General features: G+C 41.9%; 1 protein-coding gene across 2 annotated transcripts in view; it reads right to left on the bottom strand.

Moving 5' to 3' along the window:
• CCDC83 (coiled-coil domain containing 83) overlaps positions 1–26912 on the bottom strand; it is a 112862-nt gene that overhangs the window by 22715 nt on the left and 63235 nt on the right. For both annotated transcript variants that reach the window (XM_085620554.1, XM_085620555.1), the window contains exons 5-8: positions 26490–26657; positions 15389–15480; positions 6269–6337; positions 290–411 (exon numbers count right to left, since the gene is read on the bottom strand). In XM_085620554.1, the coding sequence (XP_085476680.1) occupies positions 290–411; positions 6269–6337; positions 15389–15480; positions 26490–26657 (451 nt within the window). The remainder of the gene's footprint in view (positions 1–289; positions 412–6268; positions 6338–15388; positions 15481–26489; positions 26658–26912) is intronic.

Here is a 26912-nt window from a genome sequence, read left to right on the forward strand (position 1 = left end):
AAATTTAAGGAAGGGTGAGGACTGTATCAAACTCTGCAATTGCTGGAAGCATGAACTTCCACACAACTTGGAATTTTGACTCCTGCACAAACAAGGGGTTTGCACAGGGCTCGGATAACTCAAGCCCATTCAGAATCAGAGCGTAGCTCTGGTAAATACCTCCCATTCTGAGTTTTCAGCTTGGAAATGAGGCTTGACGTGCAGAATTGGCATTTAACACACCGCCTTGACCTTGTAATTAGGGCCACTGAGGCACAATAATCTCATTATGTAAACACACTTTCATTACCGCGAGATTTTGAGATCCTGAAGTCTGCAATCAAACAGCACACTTATGAGTTTTAGATTTTCTTGTTCTAGGTTCTGCACATCGATTTCCAGTTCGATCACCTCTTTCCTGTACGTTGCAACCTGCAAGTTAGAGAAAGGAAATCCATACATTAGAAAAAAAAAGCTCTGATCTTCATTTCATAATTGAATATCTTTTTCACAGTCTCAGGGATTATTCCGTTTGCATAAATAAGTTACATGGGGCGAAATATTAAGTTGTCAAGAATTTTGGAAATGGACAAAGCTGTCTTTAATCCGTTGTACCATCAATGCAAACTGGACACTCACTCTTTATTTCACATAAAGTTTGAGGAAACAGATAGCTGCTCCTTTTAGTGCAGCATTTTACGGCTACTAACAGCGTGAGAGAAACACATGGTCCAAGAAAAGACCATTGTAATCAGGCACAAACAGTCTTATCCAGTACCTGTATTACAGACCACCACAATAGCTTTACGCCCCCTTGAAGTATAAAGCACCTTAGAGCAGCTGCGGTCCGTGCAGGTAACAGCGGTGGGCTTTGGGGATGTGGACTTTAAGGGACGATGCAGGGGGGAAATTAAATAAATAATTTATTTTCCCTTGGCATCGTCCCTCGAAATCCCCCCCATGCGGCCCCACCGCTGTTACCTACACGGACCGCGGCTGCCTTAGAGAGCCAATGTCATTATTAGAGGTGGATAATGTGCTGATGTGTGGAGTAGTTAAAAGCTATCTGCTGACATCTACGCCCAGATTCTCGTAGCTGTCAGGCAACGCAGCACAGCACAGCACCCAAAGAGGCTGCGCTGCGTTGCGTGACCGGGAGAGAGCAGAAGAGCGCCATAGTCACAGAGATATCGCACTCTCATCCCCTCTCCCTGGCGCCGGTGCTGATTTCAGCTGCTGTGCGCCAAGCACACACCTTAGCGCCACAGCACTAGGGTGTGTGCCTGAGTCTACCGTAGGTTTTGTACAGAATCGTACCCTTCCAGTACAAAATAATAAGCGCAGACACACTTCAAACCTTTTTCTTCTTTGTATGTGTGCTGCACATTGCTGCACGCATGCAAAGTCAGAAAAGCAAGGAGAAATGACAACATTTCTCCTTTTAACACCTCCTTTCCAGCAGCGTTAATTTTTGGTGCTAAACCCAGTCTGCCAATGTCAAGATAGGGCTTAGCATAAAAAAGCATGGTTGTTTATGTAGGAATGCCCATGTATCACCCATGTAACTCCCCTGAAACGCAAAGTAATGCAAAGCGGCGTTTTGCGCTGCTTTGCGGTACTTTCCCATAAAACCAACGCAAATACCAATTTGTATTAGTTTGTTAATCCCAAAACAGGTTTAGCATTGGGTTCACATTAAAAAAGTATTGCTAACTCGACGCTGAACCTTTGAGAATCAGGGCCCTAGTGTGATCTGAGGGTTACAAGTACACACATTAGCATGGTGAACAAATGGAATTATTTTGCCTTTAATAATCCCCAGTATCTTCAGTGAGATGTAGACCTGTCTTGTTTTGTCACTCGCACTTGGCTGTGAGACTGGCTGCTTCACCTCCATTTCTCCAACTTGGGACCAGTAGTGGTTCTTTGCCTTTGTATGATATTGTCTTCCAATAGTCCTAGTGCATGGACTGGTTATCTTCTCGCTGCCTCTGGAAAAGCTGTGCACATGGAGTGACGCCTCTTTACTACACTGTGTACTTCTCCTTTTTGGATTGCTCTTTTTTTAAACTTGTTTTTATTGGTTTTCATACATGTCACACCATTGCATTCTGGCATTGAGTTACCCTTTCATGTAACTGTGCACCTCGATGTTGCAAGAAGAAAACTAAGTAAGTGGGACCTTTCACCCCCATGGGTACTGCAGCAGATAGAGGAGTACTGTCAGATCATCTCACTGGAGGTAAGCATAGTGGTCTTTCGCATGGCGATGCACTTCAGATGACTACCTGAAAGGAATTGTAGACCACTTCTCGTAATATGGAGAGGAAGGTAATGGACATGGGTAGTAATCTGAAGAGGTTGCAGGCACTCTTCAAGGAGAGGAGTGGAATATGGGCAAGACTCTAGAGAAACTAAGGACTACCGAATCGGAGATCGAAGGCCTTCAAGTGGAATTCCAAGACTTTGTAGAGTTCTGCAAAGGTGCAGTAAATGGCATTCTCCAGCTTGAGAGTAAAGTTAAAAGGTTGGAGAACTGGGGTTGCTCCTCTGATATCCAGATTCTGGGATTGCCTGCATCTGGGGGAGGGGAGGATCTACTCACATATGTTTGGAATTTTTAACAAAATCAAGTGAAGTCTGGAGAGGACTTTGACATGGTGATGGTGAGTAGGTCTTCAGACTCCCTCCACGAGGCACTGCAAGGACTTCCAAAAAGGAGGGAATGTTTATTTCAGAAAGTGGGTCTAGTGACAGGGAAACAGTCATCAGTGCAGCAATGAAGAAATCCAGAACTCTCAGGTGTGTATTTTCTTGGCTCCCAGTCAATAGTCCTAAGAGAAAAGAAGGGATATTTTGGAAATCATTAAGGAACTGGTGCAAGACGTGTGGTATCCTGTCTGGCTCAAAGAAGTGAGGGCACATATATTTTTTTAGGGTGGATGCTGGCCACTCCTCTCTGGAGGTGGTGAAAGTTTGGAATATGCAGGATGTTGAGATTGATGCCTAGAGATCAGTAAGAAGGGTGGGTAGAGTGTTTTTCTAATTTCGGCCTGGAGAACTAGATAATCAGGTGGAAGGAACAACAGTTAAGGGGATGAGCTTATGACCTGCATTGTAGAGTTCTTTTTCGGTGGGAATAATTATTGACATATTCTCCCTACGCGAACCCTCCAGTACCCCACCTTCCAGTAAAGGTGTGCCTGCCTGTTGCATGAGGGTCTGTAATTGCTAAGAAGAGTGAATCTAAGTCAATATGATCGAAGAAAAGATAAAAATCTGTTTTGATTTGAGAGTTGGAGGCTGGCCCACATAGTTCAGATTCTTGATGGAGCAACAAAGTAGGAATTATTTAAATGAGATTCATAGTAGTCAATTGTTTAAAGGTAAAACAAAATAGTTGGAGTTAGATATTATTACAAACTTTTTAACCATAGGAGAATTTAATAGCTGGAAGCTCCTCCAACATGTGGTGATGTTTTTGTAGTTCCTCATTACAAGGTAGATTAGTTCATCAATAACTTCTATTCATTATGGCAAAGTATAGTTTGTGCTGATAAAAATCGTTACAACTATGACACTAAAGTCAGGCTAGTCAAGTGGTAACAAGTCAACAAATCTTGTTACATGCGTTGCGCGAACCTCTGTCAGCCTGTGCAGTGGAGACGGTAGTGTTGTTGCAGTGGTCAGTGTTGTTGCTGGCTAGTCCATAGTCCAGCAATAGAGTTTTTAAGAAATAAATGGAGGCAAAGACCAATAGGGGGCTAGTTTGCCCCTTGATTGAAGGGGACAACTACATGGGATCAAGCAAATGTCACAGAAGTTGTTGAGTGGTTAGAGGACAGTGCTGAGCTTTGAACTGATGAACATTTAGAATTAGGTAAGTATTTTTATAGCAATATTTTTTTTTTTTTTGTTGCAAAAACACCTTTAGTGATGTATATTAGTATCTTTGAGAAATGTATTTTAAAGTTCTTAGTGTGCGCCCATTGTACCCTTAACTCCTGTTGCAATATTTGCAATAAGTGAGTGGTTAAACAGAGCTACGTAGAGCACGGTATAGCTTTGTCTAGTCTGAGGATATATGCTTTCTATCGGGCCGATTCACAGAACTAATCTGAGACAAAATCCTAAACATACTACTTTTGGTATTTACAGAAGGCACTTAGAATTTTTGGTATTCACAGAATGCACTTACGACGCCTAACTTTAAGTCCGCACTCGGGGTGGAATTTCCCCACCCGGAGCGTACTCTCTGCACCCGTAGCATACTCTTCGCACCCAGACCGTACTCTCCGGCTTAAGCCGTAATCTCCGACTGGGGCCGGATTGTAATTTTTACAAAAAGGAACATTAGGAATGTGTGATAAATGGCAGAGGAGGTCATGAAAAACAGTTTGGGCAGGGAAAAGGGTACAGCCAGACACTACATCATAACCCAGAAAAGTTTTCTCCTTTGCATCATGGTACATGCAGTGCACAATTTGCGCTCCCCTCATTGTTGTCTGTGCAGTCAACACTGTTATGTTATTTATTTCTATTAAAAATAATGTTGATCCTTTACACTATTTAACAACTTTCATTATGTTGCTGATGTCATCAGCCAGCTAGTGATCCTTTCACACAAATACTATCCATGCTGTCATCTAATCTCTGTAGCACAACTTTGGCACTGATAGGATAACGCAGGCATTATCCTTGAATTTTTCAATTCACAGAGGCAAAACCTATGCACTCATGCAGTCACCGAGACACTACCCCTGCACATATGCAATCACCCAGGTACTGCCCTTGTACCTATGCAATCACTCAGGCATTATTCTTCCACTCAACCATTCACTGAGCCGCTAACCATGCACTTATCCAATGACCCATGCATTTACCTTGCACCCATTCTTCCAGTCAGGCATTACCCATACACTCATCCAATCCCTGAGGTACTACCCATGCACTCATGGAATCAGACAGGCACTACTCTTGTACTCTAGCATTCACTTAGGCAGTACCCATGTACTCATCCATTCACTCAGGCACTACCCACGCACTCATCCAATGACCCAGGCATTACTCTTGCACTAATGCTTCCACCCATCAAATGAACTGGGCATTACCCTTCCACCAAACCTTCCACTCGGGCACTATTCATGCACTCATCCATTCACTCAGGCAGTACCCATACACTCATGCTGTGTAGTCAACACTGAGGGGAGCACAAATTGTGCACTGCATGTACCATGATGCAAAGCAGAAACCCTTTCTGGGTTATGATATAGTGTCTGGCTGTACCCTTTTCCCTGCCCAAACTGTTTTTCATGACCTCCTCTACCATTTATCACACATTCCTAATGTTCCTTTTTGTAAAAATTGCAATCCCGCTAATTGATTACACTTTATCTGACCCCAGACAATGATTATGGCTTAAGCCGGAGAGTACGGCCCTAGCCGGAGAGTATGGTCCAGGTGCGGAGAGTACGGTCCGAGTGCGGAAATTCTGGCCTGAGTGCGGACGTAAAGTTAGGAGTCGTAATTGCATTCTGTGAATACCAAAAATCGCAAGTGCCTTCTGTAGAATACCAAAAGTAGTTAGTTTAGATTTTTGTCTCAGATTAGTTCTGTGAATATGTCCCTATGTTTGTTTTGTATAGGGAACGTAATATTGTTTTCCTGAATGAATTAAAGCTTCTTTTATGGTCTGTTCTCTTGGTACACGCCAAGTACTATTTACACACTTGCATGTCAAATATAAGTTACAAAACACAAAAACAACTAAATGCCTTTGGACTTTAGGACCTGAAAGGAGGGGAGAATGCAAACTGGTTAGTTGGATAAGTTTGCAATGTTAAGTCTGTTATTGTATGATATTAAATACGATGTAAAGCTGAACATCTGTTGAGTAAGACGTAAATGAATAACCTAATTTCATGATATAGCTTCACTAAACTCAATAAAAGAACTGGATGGACAGTGTGCTCATGGGCAAAAGGTGCCAGACCTTGAATCCCATTTCGGGTGTAAAAAGGAATTTGCACCCAAAACTGATTAAATCCCATAGTCAATAATCAGGGCCTTAGTGCGGTGAAGTTGTATAACACTTTCATCCCCACCTATCCCTCAGCACAACTGCACTTTCTGACAGCAAATAATGTTTACCTTTTTAGTGCTGGAATTCGAGCAGTTAAAAAATCTCAAAAACTTCTTGTAGAATATTCATTACCTCAAAACAATCAAAAGTACCACCAAGCTTTCATTTTGTCCTTTCCGTTTAAAAAAGCAAAGTCAATCATTTTACCTCATCTTTGAGCCAGCTGTTCTCTTTGATCTCTTTTCGACTGAATTTATCAATGTGCTTTATGGCATTCTAAGGAGACACAATGCACAATTAATTCCTTAATGACAATTGAGTACCATAAACATTATGTGCATTACATTGCATATACAAATAGAGTACAAGACACAACAGTGTTTATTTGTTCTCACTTTACATGGGTTTTCTACGACGGATGGAATTCTAGGAATTCTTGAGGTCAAGATTCATACAAGATGCATTTTTAATTATCTGTGATGGATTTAACCCAGATCTGTGACCGGGGGTGAGTGTCTGAAAAGTTTAGGCGCTCCGTCGATCATCTTCTTGTGTTTGCTTTGTTCGCCCTAAGTTGGCAGGGTATGCCCAGACGTGGGTCCCTTGCTAACTTTGCCACTGGATTCAAGCTAGCCTGGCTGATGAGGGCTGTTAGACCGAAATCGGTCCCAGAATGCTTGTTTCCGGTCCTGGGAAGACATGGCTTGGCAGTTCAGTCTGGACTGTTCCCATGAGGCACAGGGTCAAGACTGATTTGCATATAGCTGTGTCTGAACTGGGGTGGCGAAGTGAGCAAAAGAACGATGATGGATTCTACCCAGATCTGTGACTGGGGGTGAGTGTCTGAAAAGTTTCAGCGCTACGTCCATCATCTCCTTGTGTTTGCTTCATATGCACACCATAGCACACAATGTGTATTCAAAAACACAGAGGGCATAATTACAACGGCTTATCGCCACAGGCACGTCACTTTTTGTGACGTTCCTGTGGCCATAAACCCTTCGCCTTATTTACCAGGTGGCGTTAAGCCACTTAACACCTTCCTTCCTTCACATAACAATAATTTCCTCAATACAGACACCCTTGCACTATGGTGCAAGGGAGCCCACATTGGTGCTAGGCAGCTGAATTTAGCATTAGCGCTAGGGAAAATGCAGGGGTGTGCCGTATATTGTAAATGTGGCACATCCCTGCATTTTTAGCTTAATGCCATGCTCTGCCACTCTATTGTAAATATGCCCCCCCAGAGTCCACTAAAAACGTGGTAAAATAAGAGTGTCGGAGTCAATAAGTTACATGGCTACAACCAGTAGTAATAAGGGCAAACTCAAGGCTGTCAATGGGCACTCCAAATATAGTAACAAGGATACTTTTATGGCAAGGCACGGAGGCCAATATTATGCATACTTCTTTTATTTGCCACTCACAACAGCAACAGCAAACAATGTAAAAGAACTTAGAACATAACATACAACAGTCCAATGTCCATATAATCCAGTGAGCAGCAACCATCTTCCTTCTTCGTTGCTGCTCACAGCTGAGATAAGTTCTCCCTTTTTTGCGCTTACTTTATATTTCTATAGATGATTGGAATATCTTGTGAATGTGATAGGATTCTGTTTTTTAATGTGTTTGAGAGTGAAAAGATTGAAAATTAAATGTATTTGAGATTCATCTTTTAAGATATTTTAAGAAATTATATCATATTTAGACCTTACATGTATCTGATTTACTTTATTGTGTCTGTAATGTTCCTTTTATTAAACTGGTTTTATGTGTCTGAATCTTGAAATCTGGGCAGTCTAATGCCTCGGGACGAGAGCGTGACCGTTGCTCTGCGCTCGTACCTCCTCTAGATAATTAGTGGGTTTCGGGCGAACAACGTGTCTAGAAGATTAGGATATTACTGCCTCAGAGATATTTTTAAATAAGATATTATGGATCTCAAACCCTTCAGACAGTAGTTAATTGGGCTGATTTATGCCTCGGGACACGTGCCTGACCGTTGCTCTGCGCTGACGGTTCCTCAGCGATATTAGGTGCGTTTTGAGCGCTCTGCGTGTCGAGCGCAAAGCTTTAAAGCTTAATTAGATTAACTAATTTTAAGAGGTGAAGTGCGTACCGATGGAGAAGGTCAGGAAAACTCGCAGGGAGGTGCGAAAGGTTCTTTTGAGCGAGTGGGTTCCATTGAGGCAGGTAGCAAGAGTTATTGGACTTCCAGCTTCGATTCAAGCAGTTTTTCCGGCTCCTTTACACTATCGAGCCCTTCAGAGGTTGAGGACCTTGTATCTCAACAGAGGGGCGATCTATTCCCAGAGAGTTCAGATAGATGCAAAGACTCAGGAGGAGCTGGCATGATGGCTAGAAAATCTCGAGGCATGGAATGGGAGGGCAATCTTTGGTCCGAACCCAGACATGATTATAGAATCGGATGCCAGCCTTCTAGGTTGGGGAACCAGGTGTGGCTAATTGACTACTGGAGGAAAGTGGACAGGTCAAGAGAGGAAAATGCATATCACCTATCTGGAGTTGTTGGCAGGTTCTTTTGCGGTGAAGAGTTTTGCAAGAGATCAGGTCAAATGTTGTGTTCTCTTAAAGATGGACAACATTTCTGTGGTAAGGTATGTCAACAAACTAGGGCCCATTCTGAACTGATCCCTGACATTCCCAAGAGAAATGAGGAATTATTGTGTGAAACATTCTGAGGGACCAATGCACGTAATAATCCTCATTCACACCTATGATTTGCAGTAGCTAAAATATATAGTGCATGCATGACAACTCTAAGGTGTTTTTATCAGCGGCGGCTCCTCCACTAAGGCGGAGGAGCGTCGTCCCACTGCTCTGTGAGCAGTTCAAAAAGGAAAAATAAAATGATAACAACACAATCGTCGTGGGCGACTCCTAGACGCAGTAGCACACAGAGGTAGGCTTCAATTGGGAATAAGCCTGGATGATAGCAAGTTAAGACTACGTCTAAGGTTACGTCTAAGGTTCCAAAGCTAGAAGTCACATTTTAAACAAGATGCCATCTAGGATATTTGACTTCTGGTTCATATCTTTGGAAACCTTTTTGTTTTTACTGGACAGAAAAATGATGACTGCTTAACTGAAGTACCATTTCCAGGACATAATAAATCTTTACTAATCTCCTTTATGGGTGCCAGATAGGACATCAATGCATATGCCACAAATGAACAGGTGCACAGAAAAGGGCAACAGGCTTAGTTACCAGAAAGAGGCAGCGGGGGCATGGGCAGTTTTTAAACGGTGTATTATTATAAGTCAAGTGTGGGAACTTAATGGATCAACTCCATTACTGTCAGTGACAAGTGCACCTTCTACAACTTTATTTAATGAAGGAAGAGAGTGGTTTAATGCATGGCTGTTTTAAAAATTCAAGTATAGGTGCTCGTAAGCGAGACACAGCACTAAACAGGTTTGAAAATGCTATTAAATACCAAAAAACTGAAACCTATCAAGGAGCATCAGCAATATAGGGAAATTCAAATACCAATAATGAACAAATTGTTACGGTCAATAAATCGTTTTATGCAGATATAGGGTGCAATTCACATAGGCATTTATGAGTATGTCAAGTAGCACTCCTGTAGAAGTGTTTAACATATTCTTAAATGCCTTTGTGAATTGGCTTCAAAAACTCTAAAATGTGAATATTTAGAGAATGTTCTTGTACAATGAGAAACTTCTTTACTTTTGAGCACTTTTATTAATATACTAATATACTGTGTAGTTATGAAGGACCTAATCAAGTGGGAAGGCGCACGAGAAGAATTCCATTTGGACTTGGAAGAATATAACAATAAGGAAATCAATTGCATATTAACATTTGAGATTGGCAAAGAATTAATACATTTCCTGGACACACTGGTTTATATAGATGAAAAAATCCAAACTATGCAGTACAAGCAGAAAACTGCAACTAAGAGTGTGCTGAAAGTACAAAGTTATCATCCAAACAGACAAAAAACAAAATCCTGTAAGGAGAATTTCTAGGTCTACGAAGAAACAGTTCTTATGAAACTGCATCAACATAGATTTAGAGAGATTTCTTAAGTGCAAATATACTACTGTAAACGAGATGCATGATCTGTAAAACCCCAATAAAATGTGTTTACAAAAAATAAAATTAAGAAGAAACTGTTCAACATAAACAGAGTTTATAAAGCAAGCTGGCATGATAACAACCCTATTTCTAGCAAGAGGTTAGTCCAAGAATGTTGTCCGCAGAGGAAGAGAAAAGGAACAGATGAAGGACAGCAGTTAGCTCAAGTTACACAAAAAACAATAGAAATTAGATGACAACAAAATAAGGATAATGCTTATTTATACAAAACAAGTGTTAGAAATGGTTTTTCTGTTTGCAGAACGTATGCATCCTGTCCAAGCAGGAACCACAATCCTAGTCAGTGTAAGCCACAACACCCCCTAAATTTTTCTTTTCTCACCCTCTGGTAGCTTGGTACAGAGCAGTCAAGCTTAACTTCAAAGGCAATGTGTAAAGTATTTGTGTAACACTTCAAACAGTAAAACAGTGAAAACAGCACACAAAATGAATCCACACCAGGTTAGACAAATAGAACCTAATTTAATAAATAAAACAAGGCCAAAATGACAAAAAAGTCCAATAAGTAGAAGTTGAGAAATAATTTTTAAAGAATAAATTGTAAAAAAGTGCTTAGAAGCATTAAGCGCCTATTTGGGATATCTGGTCACGCTTGACAGGGGGAAAGTCAAAAGTTCAGGCCGACAACGATGGAGTGCGGGACAGATACAGGGACCGAGTTGGGCAGCTGAACAAAGTACCTTGATCTCGACTGCGTCATTGTCGATAAAGAGGCGAGGTACAGCAGAAGTGATGCGTCGGTGTCAAGCCACACAGCGAATGAGATGCAACGATTTTCTCCATGCAACGGCAGCGATGCATCAATTCCAAGTGCGATGCACCGGTTCTGAATGTGATGTGCTGCTACTGCTCCTGCAGCAGAGGATGTGTTGGTTCCGAGGGCAATGCGCTTGTTCATAAGGCGATGCACCGGGTCCGCTCCATGCAACAAGGATGCGCCAGTTCTGATTCATTCAAAGGTGAAGATGTGCCGGCTCCAAGCCTTGCAAAAGTGAAGATGTGCCAGTTCCGATGAGGATGCGAGGGTTGGCTTGGAGAACCTCAGTTCCAAGGGTTCAGGGCTGGAGTGAGACCACTTGGCAGGGCAGACTCACAGATCGCAGAGTCTAGTTGTAGATGCAGGTAAAATGGGAGTCTTCTATGTCCCGAGACTTTAATCAGAAGGCAAGCCCTTGGAGTCACTCTGGATTCGAGTAGTGCAGATCCCGACCTTTTCACCCAGGCATGGGAACAGCAGACAGGAAGGCAATACAGCAAGACAGGAGTCTAGCAAAGCAGCAGTCTAGCAGAGTGGCAGTCCTTTCAGCAGCATAGACGTTCTTCTTCCTTGATAAGTGGTCATAGATCCAGAAGTATACTGTAGTGGTGGTGTCAGAGGTACAGTACTTCTAATCAGTTGTACCTTTAAAGTGGGGGAAGTCTTTGAAGTGCACAGAGGTCCTCCCTTCCTGCCATTGCTCCAGACTCACTACAGGGGGGGTATGCAGCCCTTTGTGTAGGGACAAGGCACATCCTATTTAGGTTAATATGATAGTTAATTTTAATCAATTTTATTCCATATTTTGTCAAATGTTTATTCTTAACTTTCTCCATCCACATACAAGGCTTCATGCTTTCCCAAAGCTTGAAATGCGAAAGATATGCCTATCCAGGCCTTTTTCTATTGCACATGAGAATACATAATTCATCCTTGACATTATTATTTGCACAGACCCAATGCCTTTTGGGCACACCAGCCCTTCGTCGGGATAACTGCAAAGTTAATAACCACCATTAATTATTTTACTATATTAGATATGCAATGCAAACTATACTTCTCTCACCCTATTATGCAGAAAATTCAATTCATACATTTTAAATGACCTCCTACTTTGCCAACATTTGTCCCCCTTGTCCCGCGCCAAAATAATATTGCCTTGAAACTGTACCAAATATATCACTCTATCCCCAGCATATCTATCTACATGCACCCTCCAATACATCCTACATAAAATCACGTGTGTCTGAATCACACTAAATAGGTTCCAAATTAACACCCACACCTTACTCATTCCTAATAAGCAAACACAAGCCTTAATGTGTACCTTCAAAATCTTCATTTTGTGCAATTTGGTAGTGAAGTAGCCTCACCTGCTTTCCTTGCCTCCATGGTCAAAAGTGCTCAACCACCAATTCCCACGTGACACTTCCGAACATATCCCCAAACACAACCCCTCACTCCTACGTGCATTCCAACCTATTCTGTGACTTTAACTACCCCTTAATCTAACCAACCACTGCAAAAGAAATACATATCTCATCAGCCAATGTATTCCTCCCGTTAATATTCTGATGCATGTTCCATAAAGTTCACATTCTTTTGTTCAACAACATTACATGCTTTTACAAATCAGTATTTTACATATCAATAATCGCGTAATGAGGGATATTTTAGAGCCAATGTTCTTAAAAACTCGAATGATCTTCAGCAAACAAAGTTGTTTTTCTGATGGTTTACAATAAACAAAAACGACTCTCTATAATGAACCAACCGCCTTCCATGTGGTATTATGCTCTTTTGTCTGTTCACTCCTCTTAGTTGTCTTGGCTCCAAACTTTATCACAGGTTTATCTTGCCATGTCGAAATGGCAGTGTAACTGCAAATACAGGCTCTACAATGGCAGGGCTGAGCCATGGTTATAGGGCTACATAAGTGGGTGGCACAATGAGTGCCTCAGGCCCCCTAGTAGCATTTAATTTACAGGCCCTGTGCACATGTAGTGCACGTTACTAGGGACTTATAAGTAAATTAAATATGCCAATTGGTTATGAGCCAATGTTACCATGTTTCGAGGAAAGAGCACTTGCACTTTAACATTGATTAGCAGTGGTAAAGTGCTCAGAGTTCTAAGGCCAGCAAAAACAAGTTCACAAAAAGAGGAGGAGGAAGGCAAAATGTTTGAGGTGACCCTTCAGAGAGGGCCATTTTTCAACAACAAGTAACAGAAATACGTAACCTTTTGGAGAACCTTTGATATCTCATAAAGGATAATCAGGACATAAAACCATAACAAGTGCTGATACCAACCCTTACTTTCAGAAGATGCAAGTTATTAAAGGATATTTTGATACACATGCATTCTAAGAAAGCCAATGATAATGATTCTTGGCTCAGGAAACAAGTGAATGGTTTTTACATTTGCAATCATTGCAAAGCATGCAAAATGGAAAAACAACAACATATCAACTCCTTGAATTCCCATGCAGTTTAAAATATGCATGAAACACACTGTGTAGCTTGAAGGAAAGGATCCTTGAGATTTGATAAAAAAGGACTTCCCATGTACCATAGCAAAACATTAAGACAAACGGCAAGACAATGACGTGAAGATTTTACAATACGTTACTACTGATTAAATTAAAAAAATTGATAGAAGTGTTGATAGGACAAAAAGAGTAAGCAACTAGAGACAAACTATATTACTAGAATTGTTATGATACAATCCTTTTGACTCCGCGATGAAGAACTGCATGTGTATTTAAGGGAGTAATATAAAGGCTTAAGCAAAAATAAAGAGTGTACAATCAATGTAAGCAAATCTGCAGTAAAATCATTGCTTCAAGCGAGAGAAAAGAAAAATGAGAATTGACAGATTTCTAAAGGACACCTGAGCGACAACCTGTCATTTGGGTAAATTATAAACCCTGCTAAAGGGAGGGAATAAAGAGAAGAAATTTAACCAAGGATATGTTTTATCTGGTAATGTCAATGGTATGGATTCAAGTAACAATCCCCTCCGATTCAAAAATGTAATGAAAGCTAAACTGTTATATACCCTCCAGAGGGCAAAACATTCACTGTAGTACAAACACTTTTAATGTAAGACATGAAAATGAGACTTTTCAAATATGGGATCACCACCGCCACAATGCATGTGATGCAGCCCTTTAATTCCTGGGTATATAGAACACTACTGCACCATAGATAGATAGGACTCTTACAATGCTTAATTCAGCACCTAATTGACAGCACTGGAGCTTATGAAAGTCTGCCGCATGGTGGCGCGGTCTGGCTAATTTAGGTATGAGCACAACAACAGTTGTTTATTAGTTCAATATACATTCACAGTGACTAATACCTGCCTCCCAAGCCATTCTTATAGCTCTGGGGGCCTAGAAATGTATGAAGTGTCACACTTGTGAGAGTGTGATGGTTAGTAGCTGTATCTGTACTGTCACTGGCAGCTGCAGTGGCCTCCCGATAAGATCCCCAGCAATTATTCTTTTACAAATTAAGCACTGGACACTTATCACTGATCATGACATTGGACAAAACACATCAGAGAACCTTTTAACTGTTGTTCTCTGTCATTCGCTGCATTGAAAATTACTGCTTCAAGAGTGCTGTTTTACTTTTACATGGCCATTGTCTTCAAACAATATTCTGGACTGTCTTACCCAGTGACAACACTAGCTAACTCAGCTGCGCCCTAGAATGTATATATATTTATAGAGTAACCACCCATTTATCTCTAAAATGTAACCTCTTCATGCCCAGTCCGGAATTGTTTTTCAAATGTTAATTTCTCGAGAAATACTGAACAGATTAACACAAACCCAAGTAAATTGTTTACTAGAGTAAAGCTCTGCTTACATGCCAAGTTCAGTGTAATTTTCTTCAGCTGTTTTTTCTGTCTCAAGGCCTATTGTTAGTTGCACTGCGCTGGCGGTGGCTTAAAAAAATCTCCCAATTTTCTGCATACAGAATGTACTTTTTGACAAAAGAAGGCACGTTTTTCCCACAAAAAACCCATATCTTCTTAACTACTTAAGTAAATACTTTTATTTTCATTTTATCATAGACAATCAAACAGTGTATTCCAGTTTTTCACTTACAGTTCTCAATAAACTGTTTGAAAACAAAAAAACTCTTTTCATGCAAAGTGCACCAAAATAAACATGTAAGATAAAAATACATAATGAACAGCAGTTATAATATGTCCTTTTATTTCTATCTCTGGATTTCGGTGACATTTACAAACCACTTGGCATTTGAAGTACAAATGTGGAAGTAGATGGGTGTAACATGCATTGTTGACATCAAATTCACGCGACGAGTTGCTACCTTTGAAGCACATTCAATAATATACATTTATGAGTAAGTTACAGAAATATACTGTTAAAATTTAAGATACTATACCTCTGTAGCAAGTTCTTTCTTCTCTTCCATTTGTTTCGTAGCCAGTTCATTTATTTTATTTTTCGCGTATTCCAAAGATTGCCTAAAGTGCTCTTGAATCAGAAATACAAATAATCATGTCTCATTTTGTATTACTTAAAATAAACATTTAGCTACATGCATTCACTTGTTCGGTTTTACAAATGGATGAATTATTATACATGTACGCATTACACATCGATATATTGCGCATATAAATTGACGACTCAGCCCAGTTTCTAACATTATTTGCGCACCTAAATTCAAGCTTAAGTACGTACAGTGAAATATGATTGTGAAATCGCATTTCCAAGTTACACAATTACAAATTGTGGACATTGAGCCTCGCAAATGGTATCTGAGAATTTAGAATGTCTGCCAATGTGATGCAATTTTCTTATTCGCATGCCTGGAATAAAGGGAGGTTTTAATTAGTTTTTTGTGGGTCCAAGTAATGTAAGCAAATATATTTCTGGCCAGGACAGGAGTAAGTGTGTCAGGAGAATTTATGGGTTTCACATAAAATAGACAAAATAGTTCAGCCAAGCATGTCTGGAGTGTCAGATGGCGCTTGCTTATAAACTCTTAGGCAAGGCAGGTTCCATAGGTCAACAGAACACTGAGTTCCCCCCAGAATGGAAATGCTGGATCAGTGAGGTATTCTGTAGGGGCACTCATCACAATATAACATATAGTCGGGGTCCAGTTGTTCAACGCATCGGTGCCCCACCTGTGTCTAAGGTCCAGAGGGCTTTAGGGCCAACAATAGGTGCACTGGCTTATCTGGCAGACTGTAAGGAGGCAGTCTGCCCATCGGTACAGCAGCTTTTGCATATAATATTGCCAAATTACTAGACCATTCATTTGTTTTACATTATTTTGTGTCATTCTAAGGTGCATTCCTCTGTTGTTGCTCATCCCACAATGTGCATATCCAGTATTCTATTTTGGGAGCTTCATGACACAACCAGTTCAACGCTATCTTCCTTTTGTCCAATGACAAAGTGAGGTTACTCCTCATCGTATTCTTGGTCTTGAAGGGAAAAATGGCCAACAAGCATGCTTGCCGCGTCACCTTTCACAGACGGTTTGTACTTTGAGAGTATTAATCTGGTATCTATCGGTGTTGGCCTTAGTGTATGTGTGATGTTGTCTACCGTACTGGGTAAGGAAAACCCTACCATTACTGGGTGATTTCTAAATATTATGTGGTGCCTTATCCTAGTTCTTTAAAAAAGTTCTCTCTGCAATTGGCATCCCATCTGTCTATAACTGGGAATGTTGTTTTCTGTAGGCCACCTCTAAGGCCAGGGTATTGTGTTCTTATTACTCTAATGCTCTAAGAGCCATCAGCGCAGAGAGTTTGCTGGTCAGTGGTGGGGTTTGCTGGAATGTGGGACAAGTGTCCCCTGCAGTTTTTTATGCATCTACTGCTGCCTATACTTTGCCCAGGCCCAATACTGAAGGATATGTGGCCTTCCTGAAGTTTGATTATCACCCGATGCCTGTGAAACTTATGTAGCCCCAATGTTGCTCCGCCACGTCATTTGTTTCCACTGGAGTCCAGTGCTGCAGCGACTAAATATTCACTTCTATTACTCCATTCATATTGTTAATTTTTTTAAATACGGATTTTTGGTAGAGATGCATACAACTCTTGGACAGATAAAGACAAAAGGCTGTCCCTGTGACTGTGTCAGTTTTATGCAAAGAGATCCAGGGGCACAGTGAACCAAATGGATGGAGTACTAGTCCCAACTGGCTTTAAAGCAAGGCATGCACCCAAACTAAGTACCTCTAGGAGGTGGCAATCTGTATATTACTTCTTGAAAGAAAAGTACATCATTTGCATGCTAGTTGTTCAATCACCAGGGCACAAAGTAGCAGGAACAGTGGGCTGCCCTGATAGGTACCCTTCTCAAGTGTCCACCATCCTGATATTGAGTCATTGGTTTTTACACATGCTATTGGTTGTATGTGTTGAGCAGCCTTACCCACCCAATGGATTGCTGTTTGTACTTTATGTGAAGTAGCATGCATAACTAATAGTCCCAGCAGATCATATCCAAGGTCTTTTCTGTATTCCAGAAGGCTGACACAAGCACTTGCAAACAGTGGGAAATAGGATAGGGCATGAGACATGTTGGGGATACCGATCCTCCTTATCATCTCGTATTTAGGGGGGCATTAGTAGAAAGGAACCATTATCCACTCTTTCTGCTAGATCCCTTCTTTTTAAGTCTCCCCACTCTGTACTGTCTGTTGAAACCAATTGTGTATTTCTTTTCCACAGACCCATCTTTGTAGCACAATCAAGTGTTTTGTAACTAGGTTTGCACTATGTATTATCCCCAAATAAATGCACCAAGCCAGTATTGATGCAGCAGTGACGAATGATCTCCTGTGATAATACTGTAATAGGGTTTTAGTGCCAAAAAACCCACCAGAGTCAATTGCTTTCCCTATGTGTTTTTGACATGTAAAACATGTTCTCCTCTCCTGTCATTTCCTGTGAACCTGTTCTTTCCTCAGTGTCCATCTCAAAAACTGTGTTTTATTTCAGCGGGTGTCTCTCCTCAGTTTCTCAAAGTCTTCCAGTAGGGAGTGAGATGGGTAGGGGGTTGGAAATCACCTTAGTGGACAATTTCAATTGAGAGGTCGTCTTTGGGGTCACTGTGCCCTGTATTACAATCTAAACAGAAACACTGTGGGCCCAATTCACAAAAGTAAAAGCAGATGTTAGTTTATAAATTTGCTCTTCTGCTTGAATGTATTTTTATACCTATTTGGTATTCACAGACATTCCCAGTACTATATTTGGACAGGTGCACCAGTTGCAATTTTTCAGGTGCTCTCCTGAGAATGTAATGTGATATTTTAGGTCTGGTTTGACAGCGCAACTGCCTCGTGACCTTATGTAATTAAAAAGAGCTTTCTGAAGTACTACAGAGAGACTGAGGCTCCCTGCACATGCTGGTTCATTTGAGTACAGCTTTTGATTTGTCAAAAACTGTGTGCTTCCACAGACTGAAGATATATCTTCAGCATCCTAAGTTTGTGCATGCCTCTAACATCCTACGCCTTGCTCTTTAACCAGCTGTGATCATTTGTTTATCCAGCCACTTGAGCTAGGCTCTTTCTCAAGCAAACCTATTGTGGGTTCGAAAGGTGGAACAGGCTCAAGCAGCAGGGCAGGCCTCTGGAGGTTCAAGGCAGGCTTCAGTCAGTAGACCAGTCTTTCCAGGTGCAGCATTCAGTCCACTGAGTGTCCTTCCACTGGTGCAAAAAGTGAACTGAAGAGAAGTTTTATTCATGGTGTCTTCTTTGACGTATGAGAAGTTTCTAGAGAAATTTCTTTGAAGTGCTTCGAATTTCCAGCCTCCACTGCCCTGGCTCCTGCCTGACTACAGGCACAATGAAGTAGTGTAAAGTCCTTTGTGTGAAGGCAGGGCACAGCCTATTGATTTGCAAGTGGTGCTGTGACCAGCTCTGTCCCCTCCCCTTCCTGCCAATTATGACCCAGCCAGGCACACCTAATCCCTCTATTGTGTGGCTGTCTGGGAGGAATAAAGTCCAACTGCCAACTACACCCAGTCATGTGACCCAGGAAGAGGCTGCGGGCACAAAATAAGCTCGGGCAGTAAAATGCCAACTTTCTTAAAGTGCAAAAAGAACAGATAATAGACGAAATGCTGAACAAATCAAACATTCTTCCGCAGTCACAGATCTGGGTTAAATGTATTGTTTTTTTGCTCACCATGCCATTCCTGTTTGGACCCAGCTATGTGCAAATCAGTTTTGACCCTGCTCCCCATGGGCACAGTCCAGTCTGAACTGCCAGGCCAGGTCCTCCCTGGACCAGAAACAAGCATCCTGGGACCGGTTTCAGGGTATTACCCCATATCAGCTAGGATATCTTGAATCTGGGGTAGCATGATGAGCATAAAAATGAAGGATTTAACCCAGATCTGTGACTGGGGGTAAATGTTTGATATTGTTCAGCATTCCATCCATCATCTTTGTGTGTAACTTTCTAAAAGTGGCACTTAAAATTCGACTTTACCATTAGAGAGGATTTCAAATTACAGTTTCTTAGACACCAAACTTGAAGTTCCTACCTGTTTCTAATCAAATGTTAGCACCTATTAAATATAATTAGGAAATCCTATGTTATCCTATGGGCTATGTAGGCCCTGCAGTAGTGAAAAACGAGTTTAGTTTTTTTTTTTCACTATCAGGACATGTAAAACTTAAAAATACATGTCCAACCATTTAATTACAATGCACCCTGCCCTATGTGCTACCTACGGCCTTCCTTAGAGGTGACCTAAATGCAATAAAAGGAAAGTTCAAGGTTGGCAAGGGGGGTTGTTTTGGCAAGCCAAATAGCAGTTTAAAACTGTATACAGGTCTGAGAAATGTTTTAAGGGTTTCTTAAGTGGGTGGCACAATAAGTGCTGCAGGCTTACTAGTAGCATTTAATTTACCAGCCTTGGGTATATGGTATACCACTTTACTAGGGGCTTAAAAGTAAATTAAATATCTCCATAAAGTCTAAGCCAATTTTATCCTGTTTTTTTTAGTCTTATGTACATGTATTTCTAGACCGTGCACACTGCAAAATGAAGCAAACTTTTGGAGCAAACTCTCTAGCTCTTTTTGCGTTTTTGAGATGAGCATATTGTCACCTGTGAATAAAAGAGCAAGTACCTTCCAACCAGCCAAAGCCGGAGAATTATTTTCACAATTTATTATATAATCTTTACAGATCTTTGTGTAGAGACGTAAGAGCGTGGGCGCTAGGACACAACTTTTGTAACCTTGATCCTTTTAGTCAACTTTCTGTTTGGTCCCCATTGGACCTCGGCACAGTTATCTGCATGTAAATTTGTGATTATATCCAAGAGTTAAAAAGGAACTCCTAGTTTGAGTAGGACATCTCAAAGATTCTCACTACAGGCCGTATCACAGGCAGTCTGTAACTGTACAAACACAACATATAAGTTGCCTCTGCCGAAGCGAACTATTGTCCACTGAAAGGAAGAAAGCATAAAACCTGATTGATGGTACTTGTTTTACGTCTGAATCCATAGGTCTGAGCTATTTATTATGACAAGTTTAGACAAACGTAGACACCTGATTGATCTACCATTTAATATGTATGTTAGGCCAATAGACCTTCAAGAGTGGATTATTTTTGCACTATGTTTTTTAAAATTCTTTTTATTAACATTGCTCAGAAGACCAAACAATAGCAGAGAATATCTGAAAAGCATGTTGGGGAATAGCATTGGATATAACACATTAAAGCATGTGAAGACACTAGTGGGATACTGTGATGATGTTTAGAACTGAATGTTCAAGTCATGATGCAATGGAGCTATGGTTAAGTCAATGTTCTAAACTGAACCAGTAATGGTGTAATGCTGGAGGTTGTTACATGAAGATTTATGTCAGTAAAGATCCTGTTTCTAACTTTGGATTTGGACTTATTTACTACATATACCCAAATCTCGTTATTACTCCCCCAATTCCTCTTCTGCCCCCCTGTATTTCAACCAAGGTCCCCAGACTTTCTTCCATTTCTTAACGCATCCCTGACTCCTGTATATAGTTTCTTTGGCCCATTGACACCAATGAAGATCCCGCCTCCACTCCTCCCATTGCGGAGGTGCCTGTGACCCCCACCACCTGGCAATGTTCCATTTCGCTACTCCTGCTGCCAGTGCTAGCCAGATTTCCACGTAGCTGGACCAGTCTGAGTCCCCTTTAATCATTATCAACAGCCACTTTGGCTCCAACGGAACCGTGTCGCCCACTACTACAGACATGGTGTCAGTGACTCTGATCCAGAAGGGACTGACCTCTGGGCACTCCCACAATATATGGTAGTAGGTGCCCTCCTGTTGACAGCCCCTCGCGCAAGTGCCAAATGACGCCTGCCCCAAGCATATAGGTGTGTGCGAGGGTAGTAGATACGGTGGAGAACTTTTAACTGCACCAGTCTAAACCTTGAGCGGATTGCTATTTTGTGCGGACTCTGTATGGCATCCTGCCAGTCTTCGTCGTCCAGGCTGCCAAGATCTCGGGCCCATGCTACCCTAAGCGACATCAAAGGGTCTGGCATATTATTTATGAGTTTGCGGTCGATGGTAGATATGGGCTTCTCTAGTATGGTGTCTATCCTCCATGGGGGAATATTCCAGGACTGACATACCACTATGTATGTAGGAGCGTAGGGCGTGGAGGAGACATATGTGTTGATATCTTTGCAAGTCATAAAGGTTATATTCCTTCTGGAGGTGGTCAAAGGAGCGGGGGGCGTCCCCCTTCTAGACGTCCCCCAAGTATTCAATGCCAATTAACTTCCACCCCCAGAAACCTGTTAACACGGTCACCTCTCTCATCTGGTCACCAAGCCATAAAGGGGTTCTACCTGTCAGTGTGTCCGCCCACCCTAGGAACTTGTTTGCCTCCCTCCAGCACTGCAATACTACCCTAGTGTGTGCAGGCCACTCCATCCGTGACCTTTGGGCGTAGAGAAGGGGTTCGCAGTTTACCCCCGGAATGACCATCCTGTCCACTCTGTATGCAGGTTCTGAACTGTCCATGAATACCCAGTCATTGACCAACTGTAGCTGCGAGGCCCAATAATACAGTTTGACGTCAGGCAGCACCAGGCCTCCATCATATACACCTCTGGTAAGGTTGTGTAGCACGATTCTCGGGACCCGCCATCCCACAGAAATATCCATACCACATGTGATATTCGTCTGAATACACCCGGGGGACAGGATACGGTGTATTCTGTAGGATGTATAGGATTCTACGCAGTGCGAGCATCTTGTAAAATGCCGCTCGGCCCATAAGGGAGAGTGGTAGGGATCGCCAATGGCTTATGTCGACCCCCAGGCGAGCCAGTTGAGGCTCGAGGTTTTTAGTAAAAATTCCATCTTGTCTCTTGTGACATAGAGTACTAAGTATTTGAATCCTTCGGTCACCACAGAAGCCGGGCACCGGGTGGGGATTTGAGGGGGGGGGGGGCCGACAGATGGAAGATCACTGACTGCCCAATTGATTGTATAACCAGAGTAGCTGTCGAAAACCTCAAAGAGATGCAGCACCTGCGCTATCAAGTGATACGGCCTCTCCAGGTATAGAACAATATCATCGGTGTATGGGAGATACGCGCTTCCCCCTTATCCATCAGCGCCAAGCCCCAGATCGCCTGGTCCCTCCTAATCCAATGAGCCAGCGGCTCCAGATCTAGGGCAAAGAGGAGAGGGGACAGGGGGCAACCCTGCCTGGTGCCCCTCCTAAGGGGAAAGGCCCTGGACACAGTGCCATTTACCCTCATCTGAACCGTAGGCTGCTCGTACAGGAGGCACTACCAGCTGCAAAAGATCGGGCCAAAGCCCAATTTCTGGAGCACCATAAACAGGTATGGCCATTCAATACTGTCGAACGCCATCGAAGCGTCGAACACCATCAACGCCGTCTGAGTGTTCCCAACATCTTCGGTCATGTGGAGTACCCCATAGAGACGCCGCAGGTTGTGGCGGGTGCTCCTATGGGGCATAAACCCTGACTGGTCGACATGTACCGGGTCAGAAATAACAGACACTAACCTGTCCGCTAGAGCCTTGGCCAAAACCTTGGCCTCTACGTTGATGAGTGAAATGGGGCGGTACGAAGAACATTGATCTGCCGGCTTTCCTGCTTTGTGGATGACTACAATAGTGGCCTCTCTTTGATCCGTGGCGAGCCTGTCTATCTCACGCGCTTCCGAGTACATCCGAAGAAGGGGGGTAAAATGACGGCTGCCTGTCTTTTATATATCTCCACTGGGAGCCCATTCTGTCCAGGCGCTTTCCCGGACTGGAGGGAGTTGAGGGCATTCACAATTTCCTCCTCAGTAAATTCTACATCAAGATGGTCACTTTAGTCAGAGCACAACGTGGGCATTGCAAAATCCCGTAGGAACTCTGCACAGTCGGTTTTGGTCCTTTTGCAGACCGGGGAGTATACTCTCTCGAAGTGGGTCGCGAAATCTTCCGATATGCCTGTGCTGGTTGATAAGAGGGACCCCAACGCACTTCTCACTTTGGATTCCCATGAACGATCCCTATTGTGACGCTCAAGCCACGCTAGAAGCTTCAAGGCCTTATCTCCTACATCGTAGATCCTGTGGCGAGAGCATAGGCAACTTTTGCACTATGTTGAAGTCTGCAGTCAGGTATTTTGTTACATGAAATCTCATAGAGTACCTTTGTAGGAAAGTAATTTGTTTTAGTTACCCCATTTAACAAACCCTAGCAGTAGACGATTTGCACTGTAATCCTTTTTGCTAGAATCTTTGAAAGAACTGATAGGCTTAGTTGTCTGCCAGGACCTTGTAATAAATTATAATTAAAAAATACTTATGAACATTTATATATACGATATAGATACATAGGGGGCTTTTGGGTCAGCCCCTTTCTGCCATTGTCTGTCTGAGTGCCATTTACACTCAGCCTCGTCCATGACAATGTACTGCACAAGGTAATGGTTAAGGTCACATGAGTCACTGTCTCTTTTACCCTGTAAATAACTACATTTTCTGATCACTTGCAAATTTGCCTGAAAATGAGTGCACTTCAGTGTCAGAACTGGTTGAACAGTCCTTTGGTTTGCAATTTTCTTCTTTTATAGTTCCACCTTAAGTTCTTAATTTCCCTTTTTAAAAAAAAAAAATTCTTAACTGAATACTACAGCACCCCAGTGAGTGCTAACAGGCCTCTCCCTTGCCACTTATTTCATTTGCAGTGTATTGCATCCTGCGTGGATACTTCCTCTAAAGCAGGCAACCTTTATGGAAAGCTGCTGTCATAGTGTCTCATTGTTTAGCCACACCAAAATGGCCAAGATGTCGTGTCTGAATATGGCGGCCATGCTGAACCTTTAAAACAATGATAGACAATGTACAATTCCATTGCCAGATGGATATTCAGTGCTCTGTTTAGTTTCATTATTGCAAGCATATGCTCACCATGTTTAGATGAGTGTATGTTTTCTTTTTTCTACTTGCATTATTTTGAGTTACCTCGCATATGTTGTTAGTTTGTGTGTTTGATTGTAGTTGTGTTATAGGTGAATGCAAGAATAAGTCAGTGGATGCATAAGTGCAAAGATGATTGGCACTGTGCATGTCTGTTGACATATTGAATACCTAAACCCATCAATGACACACAAGACACTTTCTTCATGAGCCAGAACTGTTTGATCTGCCAATGCATTTTTGACATTGTTATTCCTTCAGTGTTGAATGGTTCACACAGGAGAAGCCCGCTTTAGAGAAGTTAGAACCTATCTGGAATTGTACATTTTTTTAATAGTTTTTTTTCCATTGGCTAAACATTTTCTCCGCTGAGAAACACCTTTCCCAACACCCCCGCGAAGTTGGGAAAGGGTTTTAATGCAGCCCTTCGCAGGAGAAAATCCCTGATCATTTCAGGATGGGAAAGAGTAGAAGAGAACTTTGTCAACGCTCCGAAACTCACGAGTATCCTTCATACTATTTGCAACATCAAGAGTTGGTTCCTGTGTTGAAGACAAACTGCTGTTCACTTATCACTCTCGCTCCACAGTGGTTGCAAGAGCGCACATTTAGGCTCAGCTGCAGCCTCTTTCCAAATGTTGCATCCCCAGTAAATCCCAGGAAAAGACAACCACAGTAACTTGATTGCTCAGGATGAGCAGCACGCGACAGCTGCATCATCACAGTCTTTTTTATTGGAAGACAGCATACGCAAGCTGTGAAATGATTGGCTGCCTGGGTGCATCTCAGTCTTAGACAGCCTTTCTGCAAGTGCTGCTTACATTTGTTCAAAGCACATGGGACCCAAGTGCAGCGGCTTGCCGACCCGCTTATAAAGGAGTAGAATGCCCATGATACATCGGTACGCTTTAAAGTAACCATAAAACCAGCAGCCTACCACCTAGTATGGCATTGTAATCTTCAAAATGAAACCCACCATGTAAGCTGGTGGCCATCAACAAGTCTAGAATGCAGAGACTTGAACTCTCATTAATTGTGAGTGAGGTCCATAAATTAGTGAGAAAAAGTAAGGTTGAGCTCTCACTCTCATCAGTCTGGTGAGAAGAATTAGAACCTCATCCCCAGAAATTATAGGCCGCTAAGCAAAATATGGGAAGAAAACAAATTATTGCACCTATGACTGTAACATGCTCTCTGCGAAGAAATAACTGAACCTCAAAATATAACATCAGAGACCTGAAAAGAAGCTGCAATATAACTTTCAAGGACATGAAACACATCTCTTACGTTATAGTATGAGTTGCAACATGATACAGCAGAGGAGTTTTTCACCATTGGGAAATATATTTCCAAGCAGAGAAAAAGAAAATTGTGCTAAAGTACAAATGTGCTGCCATTCCATAGTGCCTCTTTGCACAGAGCGTGTAATTGCCCCTTGAAGGAATGCATCAGCCAAAGAAAATGAAGGAATTCATAAAACATTTCCAGCCTTATGGCTGCAAAGCTGAGACTGGGCAGGCTTTCAGGAGTAAGTTGGAAAAGCTTTATAAGTTCCAGTAAACTCATGCGAGGTTTTAGATCAGTGGTTACACAATAACACAACTTTCTTTTGTGACATGAACCCTTTGTGTGCTTTGCATATGCACACATGTCCTATAACTTCCCTCCCATCCTTTATGTGTTCCAGACAGCAGACTCCGTGTTTCCTGTACTAAATATATCTTTCACAAGGTAATTGCACTGGATTCATTCATAGTTTCTTTCAGTCTCAATCTGATCCAACCAAACTTTAGATATAAGTAAATCCTGACACATACATGTCCCCAATCAAAGGCAGCATGCAAAGTCAGCCTTTCAAATCATACTTTTTTACAGGAAATTGCTACAAAAATCAATGAAGCAGAAACAACACTGAGAGGCCTTGGAGTAGTATTTACCGTCCCAACACCTCAGCAAAGCTATTCTGAAATGTGGTCTAGCAATGTCCCAAACCAGTGTGCCAGTTCACAACTGATGAGCAGTTAAGGGAGGCCTGCAAACACTCACCTTCTATTTCTTTGAAATTCTGTTCAATGTTAACAAGTTCCATTTGCAGAAGCGCAATTTGTTTGGAGTGCTCTTTGCTCCCCACATTTTTGTAAGCCAGCCAGTAGTCCCTCTCAAACTCCTTTTTCACTATGTCCTCAGCTAGCTGGTTTATCCGGGAACGCAATTCTGTTAGGAAAAAGACAAACTAGCATTTTCATATAACAAGTTTGTAATGTCACCGAGAATAACAGAGTATATAGTTGCACCCTCCCCCGGTTAATGTTTCAAATGTCTTAAAATCTCTCTATTTATTTAATGGTTTTGTATAATCATGATTCATTTATTAATCTTGAATGATATTTTAATTGTACTTTTATGGATAGGTTGATTTTATCCGAATAAAGTTCATATTGATTGATTGATTGATAGTTGCAAAGTGAT

The sequence above is a fragment of the Triturus cristatus genome, chromosome 8, assembly GCF_964204655.1.
Source record: "Triturus cristatus chromosome 8, aTriCri1.1, whole genome shotgun sequence".
In the NCBI taxonomy this organism is placed as follows: domain Eukaryota; kingdom Metazoa; phylum Chordata; class Amphibia; order Caudata; family Salamandridae; genus Triturus; species Triturus cristatus.